A 14,810-nucleotide genomic window follows, 5' to 3' on the forward strand; every position below is an offset into this window, starting at 1 on the left:
TGATTCCATTAGCAGACAGACAAAGCTGGCCTGCAGTAATTAGGAGACAGACAAAGCTGGCCCATCAGCCAGAGAATGTGGCATCTCCCAAAATACCTGCCCCCTGAGGATCACTCAGCACCTCGGCTCTGACCCTGCACCAGTGAGCAATCACAGTCGCGAATGCCAGGACCCCTCGCAGGGCAGAATCAGATGGTCAAGCGGGGAAAAAGTGTCCTTCAAACGGTCCATGCTCAAAATGCAAAGCAAAACCACAAAACCAAAATCACCTAACCCCAGTGAGAATGGCTTTTATCAGAAAGTCCCAAAATAACAGATGCTGGCATGGAGACAGAGAGAGAGGAACACTTACACACTGCTGGTGGGACTGCAAACTAGTACAACCTCTGTGGAAAGTAGTATGGAGATACCTCAAAGAACTAAAGGGAGACCTACCATTTGATCCAGCAACCCCTCTACTGGGTATCTACCCAATGGAAAAAAGTCATTTTATCAAAAAGATGCCTGCACTTGACTATTTACAACAGCACAATCCACACTTGCAAAGATGTGGAAACAACCTAAGTGCCCATCAGCACATGAGTGAATTAATAAAATGTGGTATATGTATACTATGGAGTACTATACAACCATAAAAAATGGTGAACTAATACCTTTTGTAACAACCTGGATGGGACTAGAGATCATTCTTCTAAACGAAGTATCACAAGAATGGAAACACAAACATCACATGCACTCACGATTAAATTGGAGCTAATTGATTAACACCCACGTGCATATATATGGTAGTAAAGCTCAATGGAAACCAAGCAGGTGGGAGGGAGGAGGGGACGGATAAATGTATACCTAACAGGTACTATGCAGGCTACCTTGGTGATGGGCACACTTATAACTTTGACTCAAATTGCACAAAAGCAAAACATGTAATCAAGACATTTGTACCCCCATAATATTCTGAAATCTATAAAAAGGAAAACAAAAAATTGGCCCATGCTCAGTGCTGAGGAAGCTCCACACAGGGACAGTTGTGGCCCACAGGGGTCAGAGGACACAAGGGTCAGAAAGCTACACCCACACCTTGGGGTAGATAAAGGGAAGAGGTGTGAAAACACTTTAAACCAGGTCTGTAGCACAGTCATAGCATTGTTAAAAAAAATAAAAAATAAAAAAAATAAACCAGGTCTGGAGCAGATGAAAATGAAGTACTAGACATTCTGCCCCATGACAACACTAAGGCAGCTCTCATTATACCAACTTTCTAAAATACATTGTAACAAAAGCCAGACACAAAACGGTGTGCATCCCCTACTCCCATGAATAGTTTATAAAGCAGCTCTGGATCTGCAGCCACAGACAGTCTCAACCTCCTTTTTTCTTGTGACCTCAGGCAAGTTACCTAGGCTCTCTCTGCTTCAGTTCCTTGCTTAAAAAAGAGAGAGAGAGAGATAATAAGAGAACCCACCTTGCGGAGTTGTAAAGATTTAAATAATTTTATACTTGTAAAGTGCTTACAACAGTACCTGCCCATGGTGGTACATTATAAAGGCCACTAATATTAAATATATTTATATTTACATAGGCATAAAATATCTCTAGAACTGGTAGTGGTGGCTGCCTCAGGGCAGAGAACTGGACGTCTGAGGACAGAAGAAATAGGGAGACATTTTTGCCTATTATCCTTTCAACCCTTGGAATATTGTGTTTTGTGCAACTGTTGCCTAATCAAAAATAAACAAGTAAATGGACACATTTTTTTCAAATGAAACCTCAGAGCTCTGGCAGGTGGGTCAGGGGGAGGAACAACTAGAGTAACACATGGGAGTGGGTAAGAAAGGCAGAGGTGGGGATGGAAACTTGTCTAAACTGCAGAGCCAGGAGCAAAGGAGATCTGTGCTTAGCACTTGGAGGAGGGAAGTGAAGGGAAGCTGCAGAGTCCTCTGTCACACAGGGGCCCTGGAGGACAGACACATCCGATTTGGCTCAGAGGCACCATCCCACGCCCTCCTCCCCACGCCTACTGGCACACAAGTCCCGGGCTGGATAGGCAGAGGGGCTGCTGAGGCCTGCTGCTTTCCAGGGGTTCGTAAGATGCAGGATGGAAGAGATGCTCTCCTGCTTTCGTGGCAGGACTCCCTCTCCAGGCTGCTACCAACTGTCCCCCAAAGCCAATTTAATTTATTTCTTCCAGCTCCGTGGGTTGGTTGGTCTCTGCAGGGCCGTTCTTCTGCTCTCTGTTGTACAGCCTTAAAATGCCCTTGGACCTTGGTAATCTCATTTCTGGGATTCTGTTCTAAGGATATTGAATCCATGTCACTTGGGTGGTGCCTTTAACACTGTTAGGGAGGGCTGACCCACTGCCCAGAAGCATGCATGAGGGGGTCACAACCTTATCACCACCTCGATATCAGGTGGGAACTCTTTTTTTTGGGGGGGAGGTCATTAGGTCATGAGGGAACTCTTAATCATCAGCAATTGGAGGTGACCCTTTGTGAATAACTCAGGGGTTAGGAACTCTCCCAGACCCCATGATTCCAGTGGTAGGCGGCCCTGACCGAGCAGATCTGCCTGACCCCAGACCACAGGTGGATGTCAGTGTCTGACTGACTGCTACAAAGCGTCCGTGTCTGCCTGGCTTCCCAGTACACTTCTGTATCGCTCTTCTTTTCTCTTTCGTCCACTAAGCGACACCGGGTTGCTTCAACCAGATGGGCTGAAGCAAAGTAGCAAGTGGGGGAAGAACAGCATGCTGTGACTACACCCCATCTCCTTCTGCTTTGGGGTTACCCATCCTGATGGTCTTCCTAAGGACAGCGCTCTTGCTGCACAGTTTTGTATATTTATCATGCCTGGGGACCCCTCCCTTTCCAGAACACCAGGGAATAAGCCCTTCAGGGTCCCTGACAGACACTGTCTACTGGCACGCCCCTCCCCATCCCCAAATACCTCCCGAGACTCCCGACCACACATGGTCAACGGCAGCTTGGATGGTGTGACCCAAGGAACAGAGGGACCAGCCCCATCTTCCTGTCAGCAGGAACTCAGTTGCTGTAAACTAGCTCCTCTGTGCCCCCGGCACCAGGCACGGTCGGGAGGGGGCCTCAGAGCAGAAGACTCTCCAGACAAGGCCCGGGTGCCTCCCTCCCACCTGTCCTGATTACAGAGGTAATGAGGAAAATTGCTCCACTTTCTCCGGCAGCAAACAAAGGAGCTGCTGCCTGGAGGCCCCAGTGGTGAGGACAGCAGGCCCCTGGGGAGGTGCGTCATGCCCTGCAGGGCTTGCTCGGGGATGACCCTGAGGTCACCATACTCTGAGGAGGAACTGTACTTTCTTCTGGCTGGCTGGCACCTCCCTGTCAGGAGAGCTTAAAGAACGAGCACTTGGGAAAACATCAGAAAGAGGCAAAGAAGCCTGTTGCTGCTCAAAACCACAGCAGAAGACCAGCTGCAAGCCCAGAGAACGTCTCACGCCACACTGCTCCAGGGACGGGGGCTCCCACAGAGCCCAGCTAGCAGCCCTCTGGGGCCCAGCTCGGACAGGCCGAGCTCTGTCGCCCCGTTTTCTCCTGCTGCAGGGCCTTTGGGTCCGCTCGTCTCCACAGAGGCACCCAGCCCAGCGGACCGCAGCAGCCCACGACTCCCAGCCCACCCGCACCTGCGCGAACTGCCCTCAGCCAGCCAAAGCCCAGCGGCTGCCTCCCTGCTACCCAGCCAGGCTCCCCTGGTGAGGGGACTCGCCTGCCTTGGGGGGAGAAGGATGTCACGACCTCCCTCAGCACTTGGCCGTGGAGGCTCTGCCCCTTCCCGCACCCTCCCGGCCTCACGTATGGACTCAACTCTCCTCCCGGCTGGGATGCTTCCCTCTGCCTTGTCCACAGGGCCTGGCCCATGCCCACCACCCAGGACTCTTCCCAAATATCCCTGCTTGGGCCGATCGCTCCCTTCAGCCGGTCCCTCTGCTCTGTAACCGCCGTGTACCACCTTTCCAGTCATTTTCCAGACAACCTTTCATCTTCCTGAAAGATGCCTCAGAAACGCCCCCTTATTTACCAGGCAATCTCCTACTCATCTGTCAAACCTCGGCTTTAAGTCGTTTCCTCCAGAGATTTTCTGATTCCCTGCCCACTCTGAGTAGAATTGACTTTGCCTGCTCGGTAAACTGCCGTGCCGCCCTCACACCGTGCGGTGGGAGTCTGCTTGTACACTCGCCGCCCCGGCGAGACAGCGGCCCCTCCAAGGGCCACGTCCGGCTCTTAGTTTTCTTGTCACTCCCCCCTGACATGAGTGTCACCGGGATTACATGATACAATGCACAGAGGACACTTGGCGTGGAGCCGGGAGAGCCAAGCACTCAGTGAATGGGGCTCTTGTGTCACTGCCCCAGGTCTGCCTGGCACCCCAGGGCCAGGCCAGCACAGATGCCTGTGACGATCTGCTGAACTGAACTGGAAGGCAGGGGTGTGAGAGGCTGAATACACAAACAGACAATAACCAGGCCAAGTATAAAAACAGAACCCTGATCCACAACATGCAGCAACCTGCCCGGAAACCAACCCCTGATCTGCAATAACCAGCACAGGACACCAGCCCGCCACACGTTGTAGGAAGTCAGACTCTGTCTCTGGCAATAATCTAGGAAGCCAAACAATATCCTCTGTAACACCTGATCCCAATGGTCAGGACTTGATTAATAACTGATGGCGTCCCTGATTTTTGTCCCTGCTTCCAACTGAGGACCAACCAGAGAAAGCCAAATATGCGCCCCTCAGCATCATGTAGGACTCCCCGATTCTAGTCTGCAGCTGCCCCCTGCCAACAGCCGAGAATCGGAAAGTATCTGCAGGTTTCCCTTATTTCTACGATTCAGCTGTCCCACTGTGCCTTTGAGTCTCTTCCAGAACACCAGTGGTGGCGGCTGACTCCCTTGCCATACAGCAAACTCAGAACAAATAGCCTTTGCTTTTCTCAGGTGGGTGGTCTTTGTTTATTTCCATAGCTGTGTCTCATATACCTCTGGTGTCTGGCAGGCCCAGGTACACTCAAAAAAGGAGCTGGGTGGCTAGGGAGGAAGTGGGGTGACTGCGATCCAGGAAAGAGGGGACAGAGCCACAGCCATAGTGGGGGGACCCATCGTCCACAGGTCCCACCTGCCGTCAGACCAGTTCCATATGTGCCCTCGGCTTTCTCAGGTCTTGCTTTTTCCTTCCATGAAATGGGTGAAGGACATCGAGGCCGTGGAATCTCTTACGGATGGCCCAGCCCTGACAGGGCCTCAAGACTCAGCCCTGGAGACAGCGGGGCAGGCAGGGAGGACGCAGAATGTTCTCTCCCCAGCCCACCTCTGTCAAGTACCCAGAGGAGGACAGAGCAGGCCTTGCAGAGCCCAGCAAAGCTTGTCTACGCCTCCCCTTCACATATGAACAAAGAGGGTTTTTCTAATTGAAAGAAAAACCATAACAAAGGCTCAGGCCCAGAGCCACCTCTTGGGGGAGGGCAGCCAGAGACACACTAGGCTCAACCCCTCCCCACCACTGCCCACCACAGCCCTGGACCTGCTGCTTCTGTGAAATCCAATTAGCAGGCACACTGGCCTTCCCTTTGTGATCCGAGGTGGTGTCGGGGGGTCTGGAGCCGCTGCAGCGAGGAAGGAGTTCAAACAGCATCCTTCAACAGACTTGGACTGGAGGGTGCTCTGATAAACATAATTCCCCAGACAGCCGGAGACGGATGTGTGGCACTGTAAGTGGCATTTCTCTGGCACTTTTCTCCGTGCCCCCTGGAGAGGGCCTGCTTACTCATGCCACGAGGCACTGCTCAAATGTCAAGTCCTTTGAAAGCTCTTGCTCCATACTTAGCCCCTGCCCACGCCACTCTCAGGAAGGATTAATTCCCCTTCCCTGTGGTTCCTTCCAGCATTTTGTCCATGCTAATATCACAGCACTATCTCAGCGGTGAGGATGAGTCTGTCCGGAAACCCTGGCTTCCTTCGGAGAGAGACCCTGGTGGATGAGCCTTCTTTGTCTCCCTGACTCCAAATAGGTCTGGGACACAGCAGGTGCTAAGGGGAAGGTCTAAGGAGTGCACAGAAACTCTCCTCGCACCCAAAAGAAGCCGCCCACCTGCCTGTGTCCTTCCTGGGGGCCCCAGACAACCTCCACCATGCATTTTCAATTGTTCTCTCCTCCTCTGGAAAGCAAATATCCAATCCCAATTGGATGGACACAGCAGTAGAGGATGCTTGAGCTAATGCAGGTGGCTTAAAAAGACAGCGCTGGCCTGCAAGGTGGACAACCTGGGTTCTAGTCCTGGACCTATTCATCTGAGACCCTGGACAAGTCTCCTCCCTCCCTGACCTTCCTTCTCCACCCAGGAAATGGGATGGCAGAGGCAGTGCTATTAACAATATATTTCTTGCATTATTTCAGGATGGGGAAAAAAAAGAAATTAAATATATAATATAAATAAAGTAAAAAATTTAAAAAAAAATAATAAAAAAAAAAAAGAAAAAAAAACCAATATATTTCAAGAGAGTCTCTCAATTGGTGGCCCATGGACTAAATCTAGCTTGCAAATATGTTTTATTGGCTGTCATATTATGTAAAACCTGGGGAAATTCACATAAAAATCCTTATTTGCAGTTTTAATTAAATCAGCAGAAGAGTGGACAACATTGGCCCATTTTCTCTCGTGGTACACCTGGCTAAAGCTGGGCAGGCCATGTACTTGTTTGCCACAGTCCCCGCCACTCCCTGTTGCAGCCCCAACCTAAGTCACTCATTCCTTAAAGCTAGGCTCTCAGGCACTTGTGTTTATAATCCCTGAGCTATGGTCAGGGTACCATGGCTGTGGCACTTTAGAATGACTGGTGTGGGTACCAACAAATGCCTAGGCCCAGGCCCACACCCAGGCGTTCTGATTCAGCTGGTCTTGGGACCCAGCCTAGGCAACAGCGTTTGCAGAAAAGCTCTGATTTCAGCCAGGGAGGAGAACTGCTGGTCCAAGGGGCATGCTGACTGTGAGAATCTGTCTCATTTGTGTAAAGAAGCAGCTGCCAGGAAAAGAAAGTGGGCGAGGTAGGCCAGGTTAAAAACATCCACAGGCCTTGCCCTAGTACCACCACCATCCCGCCGCCCCCATTATGGGTATTTTAGCTTTTCAGGCACAAATGCAATGAGCTCTGTGAGCTTCGCTCAGAAACAGGCACACAGACTAATCCCTCCTCCTTGGCCTTCTGTTTGTACCTTTCCAGGTCCTGCTGGTAGCTCCCACCTGAGCCACTGTACAAGCTACTTCCCATCCCTGGATCGTGCTTGCGAATTTACACCACCCTCTCCCTTCTGGGCGTGCCCAATGCCCACCCCTCCTCCAGGAAGCCTGTCCAACCTAAATTCAGCTGTATGAGATAGGCTTGCTCAAGTCCCTCATGCACTATCAGCATTCTGTGTATTTGTTGCTTTAAACAAGATCTTAGACTCTTTTCACATAGAGAGTTCCAGAAGGCAGGAACCACCTCTCCTAGGCTTGCTGTGTCATCTGCAATTCTCCAGCCCCACCATTTTGCAAACACACAAGTATCCAGGCCGCAGTTCTGTCCCAGGTGTCTCTGAGCAGCGGTGACATCTCACAGAAGGGTGGGGCGACTGCTCTCTAGTGAAGGGGGCAGGCATGCAGTGGTCATGCAAACTGCTCATGCATCCAGAGGAGCCATTTCAGCAGAATCTACAAGGCCTATCTGCTGGCCTCCTGCCATCTCCCTGCTAAGCACCATGTCCCACATGTTCAGTGTGCACCCAGCAGAGAAAATGCCAGCATCCCTGGCATCTGTCACTCCTGAGCTGGGAAAACAACACAGAAGAACAAAGCTATACTGGAGGGTGAGAGGGAGGCTCGTTCAAGGCTACTGAGAAGTAATGACTTCTGAACCTCAGGACCCAAACACCCCACCACTGCTCTGTTCAAAAAAGAGAATCACTTCAGGACTCACACCCTTGTCCCTTCATCATTCTGACTCACAGCCAGCTAGAGGCAGAAGTGACCTAGAGATTGCCAGGCTGCAGGGAGAACACAGGTCCATCTTCAAAGTCTACCCCTTGGGATGACTTCGTGGGTCTAGCTGACCAGGGATGGGTTCTAGAGATACACCCCAGATAGTGTCAGAGACTGAAGGACATGGGACGGCCATGCCCTCTTGGCTGGTGCCGACCAGGACCTACCTCGGAGCTGACTGAATGTGGTCATGAACTTGCTGGTGAGAGACTTGAGCTCGTTGTTAGCCAGTGTGATGAGGTGGATCTGGTCGGAGACATTCCGCAGGACCTTGTAGATGCCAATGGGGAAGGAAACCAGCTTGCACTCGGCCAGGTCTGCAGCCAAAGGATAAAGACAGACCAGAGGGTCAGCCACAGCTGCCCACACGCTTGCCCCAGACCCGCATGGACCCCAACCCCAGCCTCCTCCCGGCCTCCTTGCCCTCCCACCTGTCTCCCTGGACCGAGCTTCAGATCCTGCCCTCCATCTTCCGGGGACTTTCCTCAACAGCATTATCTCACCTGTCCTTCCCTCGCGCCCTAAACCTTAGGATTTATTCTAGCACCTTCCCTATTTCCACAGCCTGCTAGCTGGTAGCATGTCTACAGGACAGTGATGACCAACACTCATAGCTGTGTCCTTGTAGCCCTGCAGAATCCACAAGTCCCTCTGCAATAATCAAAGACTCAACAGTGAAGCTGCAGTCTTAAGAGCACTCCACAATAGTCTACTTTGAAAACAGGCAATTCACACAGGCTTTGTGGTTTGACCTTCTTCCTAGCCCTTTCACACTGAAGGCGAGCCTTGGACAGGCAGCGGCTGGGAGGCCGCGGAGCACGACAGTCTGGCAACTCCTTACATGGCCTAACACAGAGTTATAATCTGACCCAGCAACCCCACTCCCAGGTATACACCCAAGAGAAATGAAAACATATTAATACGTCCACGCAAAAACACATGACACACAAGTGTTCATAGCGACATTATTCACAATAGCCTGAACATGGAAACAACCCAAATGTCCATCAACTGAGGAATGGATCAGCAAAATGTGGCATATCCATAAAAAGTAATGTTATCCAGAAATAAAAAGAAATGATGCCAGGTGTGGCAGCTCATGCCTGTGATCCTAGCACTTTAGGGAGGTCAAGGGTGGAGGATCACTTGAGACCAGGAGTTTGAGACCAGCCTAAACAATGTAGCAAGACCCTGTCTCTACCAAAAGTAGAAAAATTAGCGAGACACAGGGGCACCCACACCTGTAGTCCCAGCTACTCAGGAGGCTGAGGCAGAAGGAGCACCTGAGCCTAGGAGTTTGAGGTTGCTGTGAGCCAGGCTGATGCCACGGCACTCTAGCCCAGGCAATAGAGCGAAACTCTCTCTCTCTTAAAAAAAAAAGGAGGGGGGGGGAGGGCTGGGCGGAGTGGCTCACACCTATAATCCTAGCACTCTAGGAGGCTGAGGTGATCGGATCGTTTGAGCTCAGGAGTTCGACACTAGCCTTAGCAAGAGCGAGACCCCATCTCTACCAAAAATAGAAAAAAAATAGCCAGACATGGTGGCATGCACCTGTAGTCCCAGCTACTTGGGAGGCTGAGGCAGAAGGAGCACCTGAGCCTAGGAGTTTGAGGTTGCTGTGAGCCAGGCTGATGCCACGGCACCCTAGCTGGGCAACAGAGTGAGACTCTGTCTCAAAAAAAAAGAAAAGAAAGAAAAAATAAATATATAAATTGCATTAAAAAAAAGGAAGTCAGCCACAAGGGCTTACAGATCATTCACTCCATTTATATGAAATTACTAGAATAGGCCAATCCATAAAGACAGAAGGTAGATTAGTGACTGCCTAAGGCTGCTGGGGATGGGGGTAGTGATGACTGAAGGGTAGAGGGGGGTGGTCTTTGAGGGGTAATAAAAGTGTCTAGGATTGTGGTGACATTAATAGTTGCATGACTCTGTGAATCTATTAAAACCATTGAACTGTATGCTTTAAATGGGTGAACTGTAGGGTATGTGCCATATCTCAATAAAGCCAATACGTGTGTGTGCATGTACATATGTATACATGCAGCAGCAGGGGGACACTGAAAGCACAAGGTCAGAAACGAGGCTGCCCAGCTCATCTAAGTGTCACTCACGTTCCCTGAGCCTCAGTCTCCTCATCTGTAGATTGCAGGTATCATCATCTACCTAACGGGGGTGTCAGGAAAAATACATGCAATAAAATGATGACTAAAAAGCACCTGGCACATACCTAGTGGGGATGCTACGAATGTTCTTTCTCTCCTCCCTTCCACTTTACCCTTCCCATTCTATCCAAATCCATTCTATGCTTCAAGGCCGGCTCCCTTCCACCTCTTCCAGAAGTCTTCCTAGGTCACCCCTGTTGCTAGTGGTCACCTCCCCACCCCGAGCCCCAGGAGCACTCACTGCCCATCTCTCACTCAGCAAACTCCCACCTGTCCCCAAAGAGCCGAGGCTCTTCTTGGCCTCTGAGTCTTTGCATGTTGCTCCAAAATACATATGCAAACTTTAATAATATTCCCATATGCAAGCAATAAAATATAGTTTTTATTTTTTATTTATTTTTTTTTTTGTTCACACAAGCCTTCCAGAGAAAAATATAGTTTTTAAAGACCCTGTCCCTAACATCAACAATAATACAAAATATATGGAAACAGTCATAATTGAAGCCCTTCTTCCTCATCTGCCTCATAGAATTTCTGCTACTGCTTCAAGACCCAGCTCAAATGTCACCTCCTCCATGAAGCCTTCTCTAACTGCCCTAAGCAGTTAGTTGCTCCAGCAGCTCAGCCTCTTCACCCTGCATCGTATTAACCCCTTTTTGTGTCAGTTTTCCCACTAGACTGGAAAAACCCCCAGAGCACAGTGCCAGAGCGCAGCAGGCTTGAGGGCAGGGCAGAGTTCTGTGACCTCGCTGAGGACGTTTGAGAAAAGATAGGGGACAGGTGGGAAAAGGGCAAAGGTCCAGGTGATTGAGGGGACACAGGGCTCCTCTGACTGGCAACAGGGATGTCGTTAATGTAGTGCTGTCCAAGCCTACTCTGGTCAGGGGCCACGGTAGGTAACCCCGGCTGCTGTCCAGTGTCAAACATCAGCTCTTACATCGGCGGGGAGAGTGCCCAGTCCTGCAGGCAGGAGGAATCACTAGAAGTCAGGCTTTCAGAAGTGGGAGATGAGGGGCTGAGCTGGACGTGGACCAGCAGTTGGGCTCAGAGTTTGGGGCAAGCTGGGAATTCTAGGAAGAGCAATACTTCCAAACAACGAGCCCCTTGGCGCTTTATTACAGATACGCGAAGGGCTGGACAGGGGTTTTTGTAGGGGTTGTTGTGAATTATCCCAGCCCCTTTGGGTAGGAGCAGACAGATGTCATCACACATGCCAGGAGCAACATCAAGGGAATGGCAGAAGCTTTCCCTTTGAAACAAAGAGCAAAATAACGATGCCTTCGGTCACCAGTATCCCTGAATACAGTCTTGAAAGTTCTGGCCAATGAAATAGGAGCACAGACATTGAAAACAGACAAAATGATTATTATGTGCCCATAGAATGACTGCGTAGGCTCAGAAACCCAAAGCAATTATCTGACAAACCACATGAACTAAAAAGAACTCAGCAAAGTGGGTAATCAGAATAAATATGCAAAAGTCAATAGTATTCCTATACACCAGCAATAAAATATAAAGGCCCTATTCCAAACAGCAACATTATAAACTACATAGAGATAATCATAATGGAAAATGTATCTGACCAATATGAAGAAAAGTAGAAAAGTTCATGTATCTTGTTTTTACAAATAGATTTATATGTGAAGATATATAACATGTTCATTGACGACAACTCAAAATATTGAAATGATGTTGCTTTGCTCTAGCAATTAATTTCTATGTTGTTTAATGTAATTCCTACCTGAATTCCCAAAAGGTGTTTTTAAAAACTTGATTAAATGGTTTTAAATTTTACCTAGGGGAATATTCAAGCAAGATCCTCAAAAAAAGAAGGTGAGGTTATAACAAATATGGCTACAATAATTAAAACAGAAGGCAAAAGGAAAAATAGATCATAGAAATAAAATATATAGTCCTGAAAGTATTAGTCCAGAATTAATATGTCATAATTTGATAAACACTAAAGGGGGCTTCACAAATAAATTGAGGAATGGAAGGATTAATCAACTGATGTCAGAAATACCACATAACAATTTTGGGAAAACAAATGAGAAAGATTAACCTAAGAATCAAAATAAATTCTAGATAGAATCACACTTTAAATATTTTTTGAAATGAAGCAAAAAAAAAAAAAAAACAATCAGAAGTAAACAGAATTGAACATTTATACAACGTCTTAAGCAAGGATGATTTTCCCAGTCTAGGAGCTATAAAAGAATCACAAAGGAACAGATCAACAAACCTAACCGTGTAAAAATTGTAAAACACTTAGACACTTGAAGAAAAATAAGACAGGCAACAGATTGTGAACAAGGATCTGTAAATAGGATACATAAAGAGTTCTCTTGGCCAGGCACAAGAGGCTCACGCCTGTAATCCTAGCACTCCAGGAGGCCGAGGTAGGAGTATTGCTTGAGCTCAGGAGTTCGAGACCAGCCTGAACAAAAGCGAGACCCCATCTCTACTAAAAACAGTAAAATATTAGTTGGGGATGGTAGCGTGATCCTGTAGTCCCAACTACTCGGGAGCTGGGGCAGGAGGATCACTTAAGCCCAGGAGTTGGAGGTTGCTGTGAGCTAGGCTGACGCCACCACACAGCTCTAGTCTGGGCGACAGAGTGATACTCTGTCTCAAAACAACAAAACAAAACACACAGTTCTCTTTATTACCAAAAATGCTCAGTATAATTGAATAAAAAAAAAATTAAGACTACTTGAGAAAGAAAGGTATTCACAGAGGAAAAAGTATAATTAGTAAACAAATATATGGCTTCTGATATCTGTTACCAAATTACTTTTCAGAATATTTATGCCAGTTTACATACATCCTGTCCAATAAGTAATAGGATCATTAAAAAAAAAAACTTGCTCCTAGCACTCTGAGAGGCTGAGGCGGGCAGACTGCTTGAGGTCAAGAGTTCAAAACCAGCCTGAGTGAGACCCCGCCTCTACTAAAAATAGAAAGAAATTAACTGACCAACTAAATATATATGAAAAATTAGCCAGACATGGCACATGCCTGTAGTCCCAGCTACTCGGGAGGCTGAGGCAGAAGGATCACTTGAGCCCAGGAGTTTGAGGTTGCTGTGAGCTAGGCTGACGCCACGGCACTCACTCTAGCCTGGGCAACAAAGTGAGACTCTGTCTCCAAAAAAACAAAAAAATAAACTTGCTAATATGACGAAGGGAAATGAAATCCCTTGTTTTAATTTGTAATACTTTCAATAACGAGACTGATTATCTTTGCTGGTTAATTAACTGTTTTCACTCCTCTTGCGGAAAATCCCGTTCATGTCTCACTATTTTTCTTCTTTTCTTCCAATGGTTGGGTAGAGCTCCTTAAACAGTACCATTTTCTTATTTGATGGCTCATATTATAGAATTTAGGTGGTGTTTTTTTTGAAACAGAATATAAAAAGCATATGCCCACTGTAATTCCAACTAGGTAAAAACATATGCATGCCTGGGAAAGACGGCAGAAAGGAAAATAACTAGAATGTTAACAGTGGTGATTTCAAAGGATTTGAGCAATGGGCCACTATTTATAGTCTTGATGTTTGTTTACTTTATGTAAAATACCACTATCTATTTATATGAAACCATTTGCCAAGTGTATAAATAGTATTACTCTACTTTTAAAATAGAAAAATAAATTTATCATAGAATTAACTTTTATTGGAAAAAATAACTTAAGCAATTCAAGGATGAACTGAGGACAACCAGGTCCTTCTCATCTACGAGAGAAACAGAGACAAGTAGACCCAAGAAATGCAGGGCGCCCGCGCTGGACTAGGGCAGGGCTGGGAGACGGAGCTGCAGGACACAGGCACCCCTGCTCCCCACAGCAGGGAGAGAAAGAGCTCACGACCAAGGGAGAAGAGACGCAAAGCCATGAAGCCCTGCAAGTTACTCCAGAGGGTCCTCAAAGCAGCCTGTCTTCCCCAAAGAGAGCATCCCAGAAATGCCAACCCACTCTTACACCTCCCACTCTTCCAGTGTCCGAGTCAGGCAGCGTACAGGCCCTCTGAGGCATCACTGGCCAACACACACAGGACACATCACCCTGACACTGGAGGACACCGAGGGCCCAGAATGCCGCCCCCACTGCCTGCTTCTTTCATTCACTCTCTACAAATAGCGATCAAGGCCCTACTGTGTGCCAGGCACTGATCTGCATTGTGTCCTGCGACTTTCCCATGATTTTTTCTGTTCCTGGGTATTTCATCTGCTCCCTCCATTCTGTGACCCCTGTACTGCCTTACTGGCGGCTGGCGTGCATGTGGAGGGTGCACCACAAAGCTCCTACTCGGCGCAGTCTGGCTGCCACTGATGGCAAAGGCCACCCAGGAGTCCTGCAAAAGAGCCCCGCTGGGATGTGATGCAAACACCCCTCATCCCAGCCGCATCACCAGCCACTAACTCAGCATGTGGACTCTTGGCCCCACTGCGAGGAGAGGCCCATGATCTCTATGGTCCCTGGGACAAGAATATCAAGACCCAGGTACCCAGACATTCTCGTACAAACCTCAACCTTGCCTAGTTATACTCCCATCTGTACACAGGAGCAATATACTTCATGTCCATGCCCTGCGGGATTGAG

The 14,810-nt window shown here is 48.4% G+C and overlaps 1 protein-coding gene across 3 annotated transcripts in view; it reads right to left on the reverse strand.

Moving 5' to 3' along the window:
- The window catches only part of LRRC20 (leucine rich repeat containing 20), an 80,818-nt gene that overhangs the window by 30,463 nt on the left and 35,545 nt on the right, over positions 1–14,810 (reverse strand). For all 3 annotated transcript variants that reach the window (XM_012762614.2, XM_012762617.2, XM_076010073.1), the window contains one exon: positions 8,211–8,360. In XM_012762614.2, coding sequence (XP_012618068.1) covers positions 8,211–8,360 — 150 coding nt within the window. The remainder of the gene's footprint in view (positions 1–8,210; positions 8,361–14,810) is intronic.

The sequence above is a fragment of the Microcebus murinus genome, chromosome 14 (genome assembly GCF_040939455.1).
Source record: "Microcebus murinus isolate Inina chromosome 14, M.murinus_Inina_mat1.0, whole genome shotgun sequence".
NCBI lineage: Eukaryota > Metazoa > Chordata > Mammalia > Primates > Cheirogaleidae > Microcebus > Microcebus murinus.